Source organism: Canis lupus, chromosome 1 (genome assembly GCF_003254725.2).
Source record: "Canis lupus dingo isolate Sandy chromosome 1, ASM325472v2, whole genome shotgun sequence".
In the NCBI taxonomy this organism is placed as follows: Eukaryota; Metazoa; Chordata; class Mammalia; order Carnivora; family Canidae; genus Canis; species Canis lupus.
The window spans coordinates 4,694,521-4,711,600 of record NC_064243.1 but is presented as its reverse complement, the minus strand read 5'-3'; the positions used below and the strand labels follow the sequence as shown (position 1 = coordinate 4,711,600).

The following is a 17,080-nucleotide window of genomic DNA, read 5'->3' as shown; positions in this document are numbered from 1 at the left end:
GGAGAGGGAGGGGGAGGGGGAGGCGGTGGCAGCAGTGGCCTGGTTCAGGGGATCATAATTTCAAGTGGGAAATGAGGAGGGGGGTGGGGAGATGAACTCCTTCAGCAACATCCTGTTTTTTTGGGAATGCATTCAGTGTTGAAAAACCCTGGCAAAGAAGTAGCAAGAACAGGGCGTGTAAGGCAGAGGCCTGGCCAGCACGCTGGGCGCTTTCCCACCACCGGGTCCTGCGGTGACCTCTCGCAGCCCTCCCTGGAGCAACCCCTGCTGGCGGGTGGAAGGGGCAGGGAGAGGAGGATGTGCTCTCCTCTGCTCTGGGGACACGCATCTGCTGGCACTCTTTGCAGCCCGCAACTGGGAGGGCTGCCCTGCGCCCTAAGGAGACAGGATCCTGATGCGACTCCATCCTGAGCCCTGGCCGGGCCAGTTGTGCTGGAGAGGTGCAGTGAGTGTGTAGAAAGGCCACTCTGCTCAGACCCCAGCTTCACTTGCTAACGACCTCTGCCCCCCACCCCCACCCCCCACGGCAATACCTGCAGGGCCAGCTGGAATGATAGAGAAAATGTCTAGTCCTGGGTCGGGACATGGATGCTGAGCATCCTGGCTGCCAAAGTATTTCAGGTCTTACTGGTTGCCAACCTTGACCCTCCCAACACTCTCTTCCCACTGCCAAGGCTGCACAGACCCTCCCACACCACCTCTGGGGCCCAGCCATGCTGCTGCGCTGGCTTTCCCGTGCCCCTGCCCCTGCTTGCAGACCCCCAGCTGTTTCTTTACCGTGGGTCTGTTCCAGCCGCATCACCAGCAGGGGCTGCGTCTCACCCACGTTTGCAGCTCTGTTCTCGCATCTGAGAATGTCAGCAGAAGTCGAGGGACAGGCACTTGAGGGAACACTCAGTGATGGTATTACTGGTGGCGCTTTTATGTTTGGTTTGGATTTTGCTGAGGGCACGGAGGGTGGACTGCAAAGCACTGACAGCCAGGCCCAGCCATTGGCACCCAACTTATTTTTTTACTTGAATTTTACAATGGGTTTATACCTTCTATTTACTATATTCTACACTTGTTTGGGCTAAATGCAGAGAATTCCACAGTTCAGTACTGCAGGGAGGCTTGTACCTGCACAGTGTGGTTGTAGACTTTTGGCTGATTTATGCAGGGGGCAGGGGTAGGGGCTAGGGAGGCCATGTTTAAGCCAGAACAGTGAAAACTTCCCTTCTCATTTTGCTGCCTCAGCACCTCAAAACTTGAGGTTTTGCTTTCTGGGATCATCTCAAAGTTCTGGGACACCCAGTATATACTGCCATTCCTGTTGGTTCTGGAAGGGTGGTTACTTTGGATCCTGTTGTGTCTACACGGAGAGCCAAACTACCTACTGGTCAGCCCAGGGAGAGTCACATTTGTCATTTAGCCTGTGCACCAAGAGATGGCGCTGTTGCTGATGAAAGTGGGGTCTTCAGGAATGGCCAGGTCCCCAGGGTTCATCAGGTGGCTTGACCACAGCAGGTACCAGTAATGAGGGGGACAGCTGGATTCTCCCAGAGCCTGCGACCCGGGGCTTTGTAATTGTCCGCTGTGAGACCAAGATTTGAAAACATGGTGGTTCATGATGTTTTTTTGACATTGTCAAGTTATAGTCCCATTAAGAATGTGGAGCATAGGGCACCTGGGTGGCTCAGTGGTTGAGTGTCTGCCTTCGGCTCAGGTCATGATCTCAGGGCCCTGGGACCGAGTCCTACATCGGGCTCCCCGCAGGGAGCCTGCTTCTCCCTCTGCCTATGTCTCTCTGCCTCTCTCTGTATCTGTCATGAGTAAATAAGTAAAATCTTAAAAAAAATAAAAGAATGTGGAGCATATTTTTTATGAAGTGTCTTTACTTGAATGAAAGGCCCCAGGTGGCCTGAGGATGAATTTAGATGCCCTGGATACATTTTTCACCATTTCTGCTAGTCTCTGCTACTTTGATAAGTATGTTCTGAAGGTAGTGAGCAATGTTCACTAAACCTCTGCTTCTACTTCCTCCGTAGATATTTGATGATTTCACCCCCACTTCTATTAATCCCCAAACTCCTTCCTAAATAACAGACTAGAATATCTGCTTATTCACTCTGAAGGCATTTGTGGTCATGATGTAGGCCTCCTAGACTAGACCTCAAGGTATTATGCTTTTGATCAAAGGTGAGTCTCTATCCTATGATAGTGTGTAGGGGAGAGAAGCTGAGAAGGAATGAGGATTTTTGGTTCCTCAGGAATGTCTGTATAGACCTATACATACGTATTTAAGATTTTTAATAGTGAACATACATTGCATCTTAACTCAGGATAAAGCAAAATTTCAGAAAGAACCTGATTTGTGATACAGAAGGTGTAATTGAGAACTGGTGTAATGCAGGTAAGCCATCACCTATGACCTTGTGTTTCCATCTCTCCGTTGATGAGATGGACAGTAAAATGGATCTGCCTCAGCCTCAGCCTGTGTGTGGGACCAGCTGCGTCCTCCAGCCATCCCCCTGGAGATGTGAGTGGTGCCAGTGGCTCCGCCAGGGGGACCAGGGCCAGTCACGAGGCCCACTGTGGCCCCTGGTCCTGCTCCAGGCCCAGAACATCCACTCACTCTTACCTTCTACCTGGCTTTGGTTGCAGGGAGCCTTGTGGACTCATCCGGTCATATTCTGATCCCTGGAATCTATGACCAAGTGGCTCCTCTTACTGAAGAGGAGAGAAAACTGTACAAAGCCATAGATCTGGACCTAGAAGAATACCGGAACAGTAGCCGGGTTGAGAGATTTCTGTTTGACACCAAGGTATGGTCCCAGGTTGATGGCTAATGTGAAAGAGGAAAGGCAGTAATAAATTCTATTTTTCCAGTTCCTGATTTACTGTGGGAGGCTCATCTGCACATTTCAGAACTGAAAGCAGATGTGAATTCTGAGGCAGATTTGTCCTTTCACAGCCACTTATTTCCCTCAGGTCTAGAGCAACCCAGACTTTATCTGGGGTCCAACTGGCCTCAGGTGCATAGCCTTGGGGCAATCCCACATTTCACAGACACGTTTTCCGGGGTTTCTTAGACTCAATCCCAGCTATCTCTGCTTCCTATCTCCTTAAAGGCTGAGAACAATCTGAGATTATTCCAGCCCAAAACCCCTAATTGTTCATTTTAATAGAATTAAGAGCCTTAGGGACTAATCTGTACATTGCTATATCACTGCCTCAGGGTAGTCAGGAAACCACAGCCCAAAGCCATTCATTTCTGGCAAATTTGGATGTTTTCTTTCTCCTTCTTCTTCTTGTTTTTACAACCTTTGCCTGCTATGGTGAAGGATGGTTGTGGCTGGTTCTGGACAGGGCTGCCAGGAGAGGGAGAACCAGGTGGAACAGAGGCAATGGAGTTTATTATGGGGAAGTGTATCCCTTCCCCCGGACCATAAGCAGAGTTCTTTGCAGCCTTCTGAAAAAGAAAATGCATTTACTATGCAACTGAGTGTTGTAGTGATTGGGGATAGAAATTTATAATCAAGCCCCAAATTCTGAAAGCTCCTTTGCCATCTATTAACTTCAGAGCTTGGGTGAAGAGGGGCCTGCATCAGTGGAACAGGTTGGTTGGAGGTGGGGAGGGGACAGCAGAGGGTCTCAGGGCCGGAGGGGAAAGACTGCCTGTGTTATCGGTCCAGGCGTGTCTAAGGAAGGTGATAATTAACTTGTCATGAACGGTGGCAGAGATGTATAGGAGTCGGTGATACAAGCAATACAATTCAAAGAGTTTTAATCAAACATTCTTTTGTATAGTAAAATAATTTTATTTTAATTCAGGAGGAAATTCTAATGCACCTATGGAGATACCCGTCTCTTTCAATCCATGGGATTGAGGGTGCGTTTGATGAGCCCGGAGCTAAGACAGTCATCCCTGGCCAAGTTATAGGGAAATTTTCAATCCGTCTGGTCCCTCACATGAATACATCTGTGGTGGAAAAACAGGTAACAAATGCGCATTGTTCTTCCTACGGCACCATTTCTGAGCGTCACATCCCACAGTGTAGTGAGCTATTCAGTTGTTAGTGCTGAAGTATCATTTTCCCCCCAATATAACTGGAACAGATGTCAAGAAACCAATATAATTTTTGTTCGGTAAAAATCTCTTTCTGCAATTATACGCAATTACAGTAGTCAGATAAATAACCATTTGAGGTTGGAGTGATGGGAAGTATTTTTACATTAAACAATTGACATAAAGGCAAGATTGGTTTACACACAGATGGAGAAGCTGACTGCCTATGGCCGCATGGAGCTGGAAAAGCTCAAACCCATAGTTAGTTTGCCCTTGTTGTCTGAAATCAACACTCTGAAAGCAGCTGTTTTAATGAAAATGTTATCTGGAAGGAGTTACGTGTCTAAATTATCAACCTGTTGTCAGTTTACCTCAAGTTCAACAGAAAGAAGGCTCTGAATGAGTGAGCTCCAGGAATGCCTCATTCCAAATCTCTACAACACCTTGACCTTCTTTATTGTCTTTTTAGCACTAATTACATCTTAAAATGCCCTCCTTCCCTATCTCAGTCCCTGTTTTTCTCCCTCCCTTCCCCCGTTTTGGATGCATCGTTTCTATTTCTCAAAACATGGGTTCCATCAGGGCAGCCCCCTTGGTCTTGCTCCCAGCTGCGTTCTCACACCTAGAACTGTTCCTGCCAACATGACAGGCATTCAACCAGTGTTTGTCAAAGGAATGAATGAGAGGAACGTTTCAGAGTGTGAGGAGTTTTTCTTGGGAGGATTTCCATGGTAGCCATTGGCCTGGAGCCCAGGGGACAGAGAAGGATGCTGACAAAAGCCTCCTTTATAGCTTAGCCTGGCATCACCGCCCCTCCCCCTTTGCAGGAATTTCCAAATGCCTAATGTTCCGAAAATAGTCATTAAGGTCCTGACAAGCCCGAAAAGAGGGATATCCAAATTGAGAAGTTGTATTGTGTTTCACAATGACCACGCATTAATTGTCTGACACTGTGGTCAGAATGGGGCGGGCGCAGGGCTGAGGATTGGAGGGTCCCTGGGTAGAAGGGGTGTAGGACTAGGGTTTTTCTCCCTGCTGAAGGCCTCAATCCCAGAGCCCCTGCTCACTCTGTCCATCCTCTGTGAGGACGAGGGTAAAATCACAACACTTGGACCTATTGAGCTGGGATTTCAGTTTCTTGATGAAAGATTGCTGCACATTCACTGCATGAGAGAATAACTTGAAATTTTCTCTTACAACTGAAAATGTTCCTTTTCAGGTGAAGCAGCATCTTGAACACGTATTCTCCAAAAGAAATAGTTCCAACCAGATGGCTGTTTCTATGATGCTAGGACTACAGCCATGGATTGCAAATATTAAAGATAATCAGTATCTTGCGGCAAAAAGAGCCATCAAAACAGGTTAGACTTGTGATACTTGGAGTTGCCAGTTTACAGTGGGACCAGAGCGTGGTGTGTGGTGGGGCAGCGGAGAGGAGAAAGCAGGCACGGTCAGAATTTTCGTTCAGCTCTCCTTTGCCCGTTGGCTGTGTTACTGAATGTCGGCTACACTCCAGGGCTCTTTTTTTTTTTTTTTTTTTAACCACCAGGGCACTTGATCCATACTGTCTCCTGACCCCTGACAGCCCTCCCCAGTTGACAAAGTCTGTCTGGAAGAGATTAGGGAATTTGCTGAAGGGCACCCAGCTGGAAGTGGCAAAGCCAGGTTCATGTCTGGAAACCTGAATTTTGGGCAAAATGATGGTCTTGCAAGCCTCTGATACTTATAGGAATGATGGCCAACATATAAAAATGCCCTTTAAAAGGCTCAGCTGGATTTGCATGAAAGTAAAGGAAATCTGGGGTTAAAAATAAAGGAGCTAGGGGCGCTTAGCTGGTGCAGTCATCTAAAGGACTGACTCTTGATTTTGGCTCACACCATGCTCTTGGTTGTGAGATTGAGCCCCGTATCAGGCTCTGGGCTCCCCACTCACTGGGGAGTCTGCTTGAGATTCTCTCCCTTTCTTTCTTCCTCTGCCCTACCCCTCCCATAGGTGCATGTTCTCTCTCTCTCTCTCTCTCTCTCTCTCTTAAAAAATCTTATTGGGCAGCCTGGGTAGCTCAGCGGTTTAGTGCCGCCTTTGGCCCAGTACCTGATCTTGGAGACTCGAGATTGAGTCCCACGTCAGGCTTCCTGCATGGAGCCTGCTTCTTCCTCTGCCTGTGTCTCTGCCTCTCTGTGTCTCTCATGAATAAATAAATAAAATCTTTTAAAAAACCTTATTAAAAAAAAAGAAGGAGCTAAAATATAATGGAGAAGGCTGACCCTGGGTTGCCCTGTAGGATTTGTTCATCTTGGTCAAAAGGAGGTTTGGGTTTTTAGGTCAGCAGAAGTTAGGGAATAGGAAGTGAGACTCACTATTTAAAGCAGGGCATCCCCCAATCGCCCTTTATAGCTTAGCCTGGCATCACCGCCCCTCTCCTTTGCAAGAATTTCCAAATGCCTAATGTGGTTAGGGAGGGGGCTGACCACAGATCCATCCTCACAGGGTTTGGGTCTTTAATCTCCACTCTCCATGTGGTCCAGTTCTGATGCAAACAGCCCCACTGGCAGGCCACCTGGGATTTTTCACAGAGAGGCCTCCTGGGGATGCTCATTTTATAAAACTACCAAACACAAAAACTCAATTCCAGCCTATCTGACTCTGAAGCTAGTGATGTTTTCAGAGCCACTCTGCTTCCCTGGAGGTAGGGAGGGCAGCACAGCTTTATTTGGAATTTCTTTGGTGGTGCCTATTTTGACTGCATATACTTCCAAGGCCTGGGCAGGGTCCTGTTGTTGGTGTGCACAGGACACATCCCTGGGCTCCAGCTGCCCAGGCAGGGAGAAGATCTATCCAGGCTCTTTGGCTTCTGCAGCAGGAAGGTGACGCTGCCAATTGCAAAATAGGGGACTCTCTAAAAAGCAGGGGGACTTTCAGAAAAAGCCAGGTGGGGAAACACTATGGACTAATGGCACTCTCTCACAGGTGAGGCCTCAGGCCACATCCCTAACAGAGCACAGCTGGAATTGGAGGTCCCCACCACCTAGGAGCACTAACACTTGATCAGGGTTATCTGTACAAAGGACAGCGACGTTAAACATTAGAGGATAGGTCTGAGACTTGGAGCCATACTTTTCTACATAATTATTCCTACTGCTCCCATTTGTAGCAGTATTTTACCAGTAAAATTTGGTCAAGAAAGGAGGAAGAAAAGTTCTTAGGAAGGTAAATGTAATCCCAGCTGAAGAGTGATGTGTGATTGAAATGTCAAGGTCAACAGTAAAGCCCTGAAATATTCTTGCAGGAATGCATAAGGCACCTTGTGGTTTACTGTGTGTGAAACAAGTTCTTCTAACGAAGCATATCATCTTTACTAACATTCACACCCCAGTCTGTGGATAAAGAAGACATGGCATATTACCTTTGTGTCTTCATTTTATTTTGCATTTCCAATCCATCACTGACAACTTATCCTCTCCCCTGGAAGGCTTGAACTCACCACTCCTTAGACCCTAGGATATCCATTACATTTATTTCATGAGATACCTTGACAGTTAAGCACAAACACCACAACATTCAGGTGATAGTTGAATACAGCTGTTTATTTGTATACTGGTTATACCACCAAAGAAATCCCACTTTCCAAATATTTAATTCATGAAGCAACCATAAAAGTAGGTACATTTCTTGTAATACTCTTGCCAGAAGTGCATGACCTCTTCCAACCATGAGAAGATATCAAACAAGCCCAAATGAAGAGACACTTTACAAAGCAACTGATCAGAACTCTTCAAGAAGAGTCAAGGTCATGAAAGACAAGGAGAAACTGAGAAAGTTTCACAGACCAGAGGAGAGTTAGAAGAAGTGACAAAACGCAGTGCAGGATTCTGGATTGGATCCTGGAATGGAAAAAGGGAAGCACTGGTGAAATTCAGATAAGGTCTGAATCTAGTTAATAATATTTTTCCAGTGTTAACTTCCTTTTCTTTAAGATTGTACGATAATTACATAAGATGTTAACATTACAGAAAGTAAAGTAAGGAACATATGGGAGCTCTCTCTGTACTATTTTTGCAACTTTTCTATAAAATCTACAATTCAAAATACAAATTTTCTTTAAAGTTTTTTTTGAAGTGGGTAATTATAAAGAATGCAACCATGGTTTTCTTCGTGACTCTATTGTCTTCAGAATATAAACTGCATGCTATCAAGAAGCTTACCTACCCCAGACACCAAAGTTAATGATTAAATAAAAAAGAAAAAGGGAAAGATAAAGCCAACACTACACTTGAGAAGATTATGAGGGATGGTCTTGTCATTATTTTATTCAAATGCCTTCTTTCCCTGTGCTTCAGTGTTTGGAACAGAGCCAGACATGATCCGGGACGGATCAACCATACCGATTGCCAAAATATTCCAGGATTCCATCCAAAAGAGTGTGATGATGCTCCCGCTGGGTGCTGTGGATGATGGGGAGCACTCTCAGAAGGAGAAAATCAACAGGTTAGTGGATTCCTGTCAGACGCCAATTCTTCACTGCTCAAAAGCCAGGTCTCCACCTGCTATATATTTTAGATTGCATTCACATCACCAAATCTTCCTATTTACATTGTAGGCAACTTTCCCCCATCACCTGAACCGAAGTAACAGTGTTTCTCTTTATTTCTTCCTTTGTTAGGTGGAACTACATAGAGGGATCCAAATTATTTGCTGCCTTTTTCCTAGAGATGGCTAAGCTGCATTAATAATGATGAACCTTCCAGCTTAAATCTGACCTACTGACAGATACCTTCTTCTGCACACCTGGACAGGAACAGAATCTAAGTAACCAGGGAAATATTTCCCAGTCCGGGAAATAATGCTTTCCTTCCCATTTAAAATGTCTTAGGACATTTGGACCAGAAATAAAATATCTTAAAGGCACAGACATTGGGAATGGTATACTGTCCCCATGGCACACCTTTCTAAAGTCACCACTACCTGCAACATCTCCCCCAGTTTGGCTCCAGGAGCCCCAGGATTGGACTCACTCTTTCCTTGGAGCACAAGGACATTCCTCCATTAGACTCTCCCTGGCAATTTGATAGGTCTGATCACACCAGTGTGCTTTTAGGTTCTGAGGTGCTCATGACACATCATCATTCCGTACAGTGTTTATATCAACCTTGCTTTTACCACACATTTCATTTATTAGTAAAACTGTTGGTTCCACCACTGGCTACCATGATTTCCCTGTGGGTTCATTTGTAGAGGAGTAACTAAAGCATGATGTCACATTAACCTCTTGCTTCCCCTTCATTTATTTTGCCTGCTTCTTGGAAAGTTCTGAAACAGAAATGATCAGTAGTTGTGTCCTTATGCCACTTGGGATTCCCTGTATGAAGATGAGTACTTTTTCTATTCCAAGGTTCTTTACCTTTTCTGGGATTGATGCCAACCAACCACCCCTCCCGCACCCTATTCTTTGTAACCCACCACTGAAGCCCGCCACCCCCCCCCCCCCCCCGCAATCTGTGCATATGTAAAGTCACCACTGCAGAATCAGTCCTGATAGAATTTCTCTCACCCTGTTGGAATTTTACTTCAGTGACTACATCTAAATTGCTCAAAGCTTTTAATAGCATCAGTTTTAGATAGAGAACGAATCTAATCAGCCCTGACATCAGTAACACATTCTAAATTTAAAGCCATCAGCTAATGCTGCATTCAGTAATCATTTTAGTTAACCATCTTGTTTGGCTTGATTGCATTTGATGGTGTAAACAAACAAACAGAAAGAATATAATTTTTCTCCAGTTGAGTGTATGTAAACAAATCAATTTAATCTTTATAAATTCATTATTTAAATCACATTAATGGAGAAGGATTTAAGAGTTTATTAAAAGATGTTTCTCTTATGATTCCAAATAAAATCAAAGTGTAACACATTTAATCTCTTTGTGGGTTCTTGAAACGTTAGTTTTAAAATTTGCAACACCACATCCAAAAGGGCTGCATTATAGGGCCAGCGATTCAGCTTTACCCTGAGTCTCGTCACAGCAATGGACTCGGATGGGGTGTGAGTCTGGAGGTATCCATGAGTGACCTGCTTTCTCTCTGATGCTAGAAAACATCAATTCCTGTTTCTTGAGTATTGGCAGGTGTTTGATACTTTGTTATGCTTGGTTCATGCTTGCCACATTATGTTGAATGGTGATGTTTGGATCTTGTGGGACCTACCTGACGTATTCCGTAGAGTTCCCAAGAATTAATTGTAAGAGGTTTATGATGCCAATTTATATTCTTAAAAGGGTGTTCATTAGTGAATGAACAAAAACTGGCTGTAGGATATATTGTAAGCACTTCTGTGATGGTGTGGGCCATAGTGCGAGAGCCTCGCTGGCCATACATGTTCTCTGCACTTGCAGCTGGAGGAGGGCAGTGGCCAGGACACATAGAGGACTTGATGTGGCTCTCTTCTCCCTCCATTTGTTCACTTCACACCCTTCTCTCAGTCTTTATGTTAGCAAGATGCCCGTGACTGCCAGCACAGCCCCACCCAGCTCCCTTTCCTAAGAACCGGACCCCCTACCCTCCTGCATAGTTCCTATCTGAAATTGGACTCATCTCAAATGGAAACAAGTCTTATTCATCTTCCCAAACCTGTTTCACCTCCAGTGTTCCTGGACCATTGGAATCCTGACTGTTCTCTGACATTTCCCCTTTCAAATCCAGTTCAGTATCTAAACCTGTTGACTCCATTTCCACTGTCACTTCCCACAGCTTGAAGGCCAAATCCTAACTTCTGCTGGGTTATTGCAAAGCCCCTCCCGAACCTCTTTGCATAAATGCAGCCCTCTTCCATAGAAGTGTCACACTGCAGTATGCACACCCCAGCAAAGTGCACTGTACATAGTAGATGCTCCATGTTGCTTGCTGAAATCTTCCTTTTGAATCTGTAGCTACATTTTTGAGTATCCTCTAGTAGGCCTGCTGTGCCCTGTACAGACCTCTATCTTTATGCTCTTCCTCTCAGGCTCTTCCTAGTTGAAATTGTCTTGGGAATAGCCAGTGCTGGGGAAAAGTACATTAGGATGTCACATTGAGGCGCCATTGACTGATAATGGTTCACTCATGTGTATCCTGCTGGGCAGCACTTGTGTCTTCACGAGGATCATGCTTTAATTCAGAGGCCACAAAACAGCAGTCTGTGAGCTCCAGGCGCCATTTACCCTGTTTCATGTGGCCTTCACAATGTCCTACATACTTTTGAATTGGATGCCAGCATTTCAAAATTAGTAGACTGATTTACACAAAAGATTTCTCTTGAGCAACCACAAGATTGGGCCACACTGAGCTGCTGTTCACACAGGCTGGTGAACACACTGAGCTGAGAGGTGGTGCTAAGCACAGTGCCTGGCCCATAATATGCACTCAACAAATTTCTAAGATATGGAAAAGAAGGAAGCTCACAAAAGATGATGATGCTATTCAATATGGTTTCTTACTTCTACTGATAGCTCCTTTCACTTAAAAAAATACCTCAAATGCCATTTTATGATAGGGCCAAGTGACTTTTAAATACCATACTATTTTAAATATCTAGTTTAAAATGTATTCAACATCATCTAGCTTTTGTCTTTTAATTTTTTTTGCCTTAAGTTGTAATATTAATTATGTAGTAGCTAAAGAATTAAACAATGATTTGAGGTCTTGATTATATAAGATGAAATATTTGTTTCTGTGATGATGTATTTATGTCCGATCTAATGTAGTTATCAGCCTCAAATACCCATGCCTTTCATGACAAGCAGTAAAACTTAAACCAAATATGTGCCTAATCCTTGCACATATTATTTTTGTTCTTCCACTGGCCAACTCTAACATCCACATTCTATTTTGTAGAGCTTGTGACATTCAAGAAAGATAATCTTCCTCTGTAGTACATTGAAAAGAACTTTCCTCTTTAGAAAGCAAGCTCTGGGAGGCAGAAACTGGGTTGGGTACAGTCTATGTTTTGCTCAGCTGCCCAAAGGCACAAACAATTGATGACGTACAAAGAGAAATACAAGAGATTTCCTAAAGAAAAGTGATGCATTCTTTCTTTTCTAGCATGATGTGGAAGAAAATGGCTGGTAGGTGTAATGACTATAATTTCTTAACAGTTATGATAAGTAAATGCTTCTGAGCTTTTTTAGCTTGGATAAATTGAACAGAAAAATATGTTCATTACATGGAAAAATTTTATTTAAAAACATTATGCTAGTATAATTTCTTATCCAGAATGAAAAAAAGATGTCAGAAAAATTATGCCTTTGACTATGATAGAAAATGTGAAGTTTGAAATCATCTCACCTCCCACATTAAAATTCAACCAAAACAGCATTCAAAGAGAACGTAGATTTAAAATTCTAGCGTGGGTGGTTAAGTGTTTGTAGCACATTCTGACTGTTCTTGTAGGTAGGCATTTCAATGTAATGGCAGAACATGTTAATTTGAAGGAAATTAGAACTTTAAATGACACTGTTAAATTAATTACTCATCAAAATTGATAGTCACCAAAAATGACCAATGCTTTCTCTCAAATTTTAAATAATTATAAGCAAATAAAAGAGGTCATAGAAACTTTATTTAAAACTCCACTTAGAGAACCAGAAAACAAGGAATCCTAGGTGGTTCATTAAGTTAAGCATCTGCCTTCAGCTCAGGTCATGATCTCCTGCAGAGGGCTCCCTGCTCAGCAGGGAGCCTGCTTCTCCCTCTCCCTCTGCCCCTCCCTGCCGCTCATGTTCTTGCTTGCTCTGTTCTCTCTCCTAAATAAACAGATAAAAATAAATAAATAAATAAATAAACTAAAAAAAAAAAAAAAAAAAAAGAACCAGAAAGCAGAGCTCAGGGTTACTACATTAGCCAAAGTGAGGGAAGGGAGGTTCTGGAAAGAGTAGTCACAAAGGGAAACACCAAATTCTGTATACTTTGCCTAAATTGGCAGATGACCTCTGCACCATGCACATGTAGGGCAGATTCAAGCATCCCAGTTAAGGCTGAGGGAAACTGAATGAGATTTCAGCTGCCACCATAACAAGAGAGACAAAGTATGGAGTATGAATACAGCCAAAATAACTGCCCGTTAATACTTTGTCAACCACAGACAACTTCTTCAGAGGAACATAACTGAATCCAGAAGATCTACGTTCCTTAAATATCTAGAATACAACTCAAAATTACTAGACATTTAACAAAGAGGAAAACATGACTCCTAATCAAGAGGAAATTACTGACAATTCCAAAATGATTTATATATTGGAATTAGCAGATAAAATGTGAAAGCCACTATTATAGTTTTGCTCAAAGACGTAAAAGAAAATATGCCTTCATAAGTAAACAAATAGGAAATCTCATCAGAGAAACAGAAAGAGCTGAATAGAAATTTTAGAATTAAAGGTACAATATCTGAAATAAAAAAAAAATCACTAGCCGCTTCTAACAAGTGATTGGAGATAACACAGAAGAGAAAATCAGGTAACATAGAAAATAGATTATTCAATCTCAAGATCTGAGAGAAAAAAATGAAAACAAAACAAAAAAGGAGAAAGCCTCAGAGAGTTGTATATATATATATATATTTGATTGGAGTTCAGGAGAATGAGAGAATAGGGAAGAAGAATATTTGGAGAAATAATAACCCCTACTTTTCCAAAGTAGGTGAAATACATAAACTTATAGATGTTAAAAGGTCAGAAAATACCAAGCAGGTTAAGCATGAAGAAAATTATGGCCGGACACATCGTAATGAAACCACTGAAAGGCAAAAATAAAGAAGAGAAAAATGTGAAAGTAGTGAGGAAAAAAAAAAGGCAAATTACATATAAGGAAACATCAAAGGAAGGAAAGATCTGAATGATGTCTGCTCCATCAGAAACAAATGGAGGCTGAAGACATGATCATTTTTAACAAAATCTCTGTGAGCAGCACATGGGGCTAAGATACTCTTTTTTAACCATTCTGGCAATATCTTCTTTTTAATGGAGTATTAGTCAATAACACTTCATGAAATTATTAATATAATTAGATTAAGGTCTCCCACTTTGTTTTCTGCACTTCATCTGAAAACTCTTTTGGAAATCCTTTATATTGTAGGATAAAGGAGACCAAAATAAAAAATGAGTGCAAAAATACGAGTAAAGTCTGATTATTAGATAAAAGCATTGTATCAGCATTAATTTCTTGATTTTGATAATTGTATTGCTATATAAGAGTCTATCCATGTTCTTAGGGCATGTACACTGACATGTGTAGGGGTAAAAGGGCATCATGTTTGTAATCTATTTTCATATGGTTCTGAAAAAAACATGTATGAAACAATGAAGTAAATATGGTAAAATGTTGATAATTACAGAATCTGGTTGGAGGAAACATGGGAATTTTTTGTACTTTCAAATTTCAAAATAAAACATTATAGAGTAAAAAGAGATGAGGTCAGAAATGAAATGTTCTCTAAATTCTAGTTGAGTGTGAATGATCAGCTTGTATGAAGGAAATGAAATATATTATTCTTGGCTTTTTTTTTTTTTTTTTTTTTTACTTAAGGAAAACAGACACCATCACCAATTTACATGAGTAAAATGAGGTCCCATTGACTTCCTTAAGGTCACATTATGATGTAAAAGTCCTGTTTCAGCAAACTAATGACGAAAATGATAAACTCAGATTTTCTTTCAAGGCTCAAGAAAGATGCTCAGTTGGTTAAGGGTCTTAGGCTCAAGTCATGATCCTGGGATGAGGGGTTGGCTCCCTGCTGAGTGGGGAAGCGGGGAGTCTGCTTCTCCCTCTGCTCCCCCCTGCCCCCTTGTGCTCTCTCTACAATTGCTCTCTATCAAATACATAAGATCTTTTATTTTTTATTTTAAAGATGACATGTTAACTAACCCGCCCAAGGCAATAAAGGTAGAAATCAATCACCCAAAGCCCAACACGATGCCTAGTCCATATGGAGAACTGCACTAGTTACTGTTACGGTTCAGGGAGGTATCACCATGTCACACGGGACCAACACCGTCGAAATAGATATTTCAAAGTTTGTAAGTCCTACATTTTCAACTAAATTCTAAGTACTTTTTCAAGCGAACTCTTTGGAGAAAGAATCTAATTACTCGTCTTTTACCAGTAATGTTTTCACTCAGTTAATGTTGGTAAATGGTATAAACACAGCATTGACAGGCGGGTCGTCTAAGGAAACTTTCCCACGTCTGTCTCCAGAACTTTTAGTTCGCCGTTAGCGACCTGGGTTAGGGCAGTAGACTGGCAAGGGCGGCTTCGAGTCTAAGGCTGAATCCCCCCGTCACTAGCTGTGGGATCCCGGGATGGCTGGCTCCTCTAACCGGCAATATCCGACAGCGGGACAGACAGGAGGATTCACGGGGATTACAACGTGGAACGGGACCCCCGTAACGAGTATGAAAGTCACTTTAAAAACTACTTTAAAAAGGTTATCATCACCTAAATGTCTGCATTCTTAAACAGAACAGGGCTGGACTTCACCTTGAGAGACGATTTGGTTTAGAAAGCCCATCACCACAATGATACGACCATGACTTTTCAATCCCGTTTGCTTAAAATTCCCTAACTGCCGACGTTTCAACAGGAGTCCCTAGCACGCGGGAGCTGCACGACCCGACCCTGGGTGGCCTTCCCTGCTGGAAAAATTATGCCTTTGACTACGATGGAAAACGTGACGTTTGGAATCATCCCACCTCCCACATTAGAATTCAACCAAAACAGCAATCAAAGAGAACGTAGATTTAACATTCCGAGCTGCCGCGGCCAGGCCGTGCTGGCTCTCCCACCACCCGCGCCGCGTCCTGAACGTTAGTAAAAGCAGCTCGTGCGGGGACATTTCTAACACCGAGGATTTTTCCAGCTTCTCCTGCCAAACTGGCGAACCGCCACAGTCAGCATATTGCCTCCCCGTGGCTTCCCAGGGCCTGCGACCCCGAGGGTCCCTCCCGGAGCCACCGGAGAGTCTTCCTCCGACGCTGGGGCTGCGCACGCGCCCGGCCCAGCACCCGACCCTCGGCCCGCGACCTCGGGGCCCATAGCGACGGCGAGCGCACGACGCGGCGGAGTGGGGAGGAGGCAGGACCCGCCGGCAAGTTCCTGCTCCCGCGCCCTCTGGAAATCAATCCCAAGGGGCCCTCCTGGACCGACACCGCGCGCCGTCCGCCCGGACACGCGTCTCCCCTCGCGGAGATTGACTCCTTCGGCCTTCCGTTTCCCTCTTCGGGGGAGGGAGGGGGGGGAGGGACTTCCGGCTGTATCTCCGAGTGGTTTCCGGCAAGAGCCGATGGGCCGAAAAGAAGGCGGCACACGGGTCGGCCGGCCACTCGGGGCAGAAACGGGGAACTCGATGTGCTTTCGCTAAACCAGTTCCGGGACCCTGTTTCTTGGTCGTGGTGTCCGGCGCTCGGTCCGCCACGGAGGCGACCTGGGAACCGCCGGAAGTCGCTCGCATGAGAGGCAGGAAGTCCCTCCCTTTCCTCCCAGAGGGAAGACGGTGAGCCGGAGGAGTCAGTCAGAGGGGCGAGCAGGAGCGATTCCGTCGGCAAACAGGTAAGTTATTCTCTGGCCGGGGCGGGGGGTTTGGAGGCGGGGACCGTCCAGCGTCAGCGCAGGGCCTGGGGGCGGTGGCTTGAGGGCCCGGGCCCGGGCTGCTGGGCGCCGGGAGCCCCGCCAAGGCCCTTCGCTCTTCCTCCTCCCCCCTCCCCCCGCCTCCGCCCCTCCCCGCTCGCCGGTCCCTCCCGACGCCGCCCAGCCTCGCCCGGCACACGCCCGCCGCCCGCGGCCCGGCCGCCGCCCGGCCTCCGCTCCCGCCCTCCTCCCGCTCGCTGCGCGACCGCCTGCGGCGGGGCTCGCGGGCCGGCGGAGCCTCGGCTTCCCCGCGGGCCGGCTGTCGGCACCCCGTCGCGCAGCGGGTGTGCGGGGGAAGCACCTGCCGCAGCCTGGAGCCGCGGCCCCGCCGGTTTACCGTCCGGGCGGTGGTTTCCTCCTCCTCCTCCTCCTCCTCCGCCGCC

At 45.0% G+C, this 17,080-nt stretch overlaps 1 protein-coding gene and 1 long non-coding RNA gene across 2 annotated transcripts in view; one reads left to right on the top strand and one right to left on the bottom strand.

Annotated features, from left to right (window-relative positions):
• Positions 1–9,963, top strand: part of CNDP1 (carnosine dipeptidase 1) — a 36,366-nt gene extending 26,403 nt beyond the window's left edge. Inside the window, exons 8-12 of the mRNA XM_025421994.3 lie at positions 2,644–2,804; positions 3,814–3,978; positions 5,268–5,409; positions 8,387–8,534; positions 8,710–9,963. Of these exons, the coding sequence (XP_025277779.1) occupies positions 2,644–2,804; positions 3,814–3,978; positions 5,268–5,409; positions 8,387–8,534; positions 8,710–8,776 (683 nt within the window). The 3' untranslated portion in view covers positions 8,777–9,963. The remainder of the gene's footprint in view (positions 1–2,643; positions 2,805–3,813; positions 3,979–5,267; positions 5,410–8,386; positions 8,535–8,709) is intronic.
• LOC112643961 (uncharacterized) lies at positions 9,515–16,778 on the bottom strand. The gene is made up of 2 exons (XR_003126001.3): positions 15,510–16,778; positions 9,515–12,823 (listed from the first exon to the last, which is right to left on the bottom strand). It is a non-coding gene; the product is annotated as an uncharacterized LOC112643961 (long non-coding RNA).
• Positions 16,779–17,080: the final 302 nt, after the last annotated feature.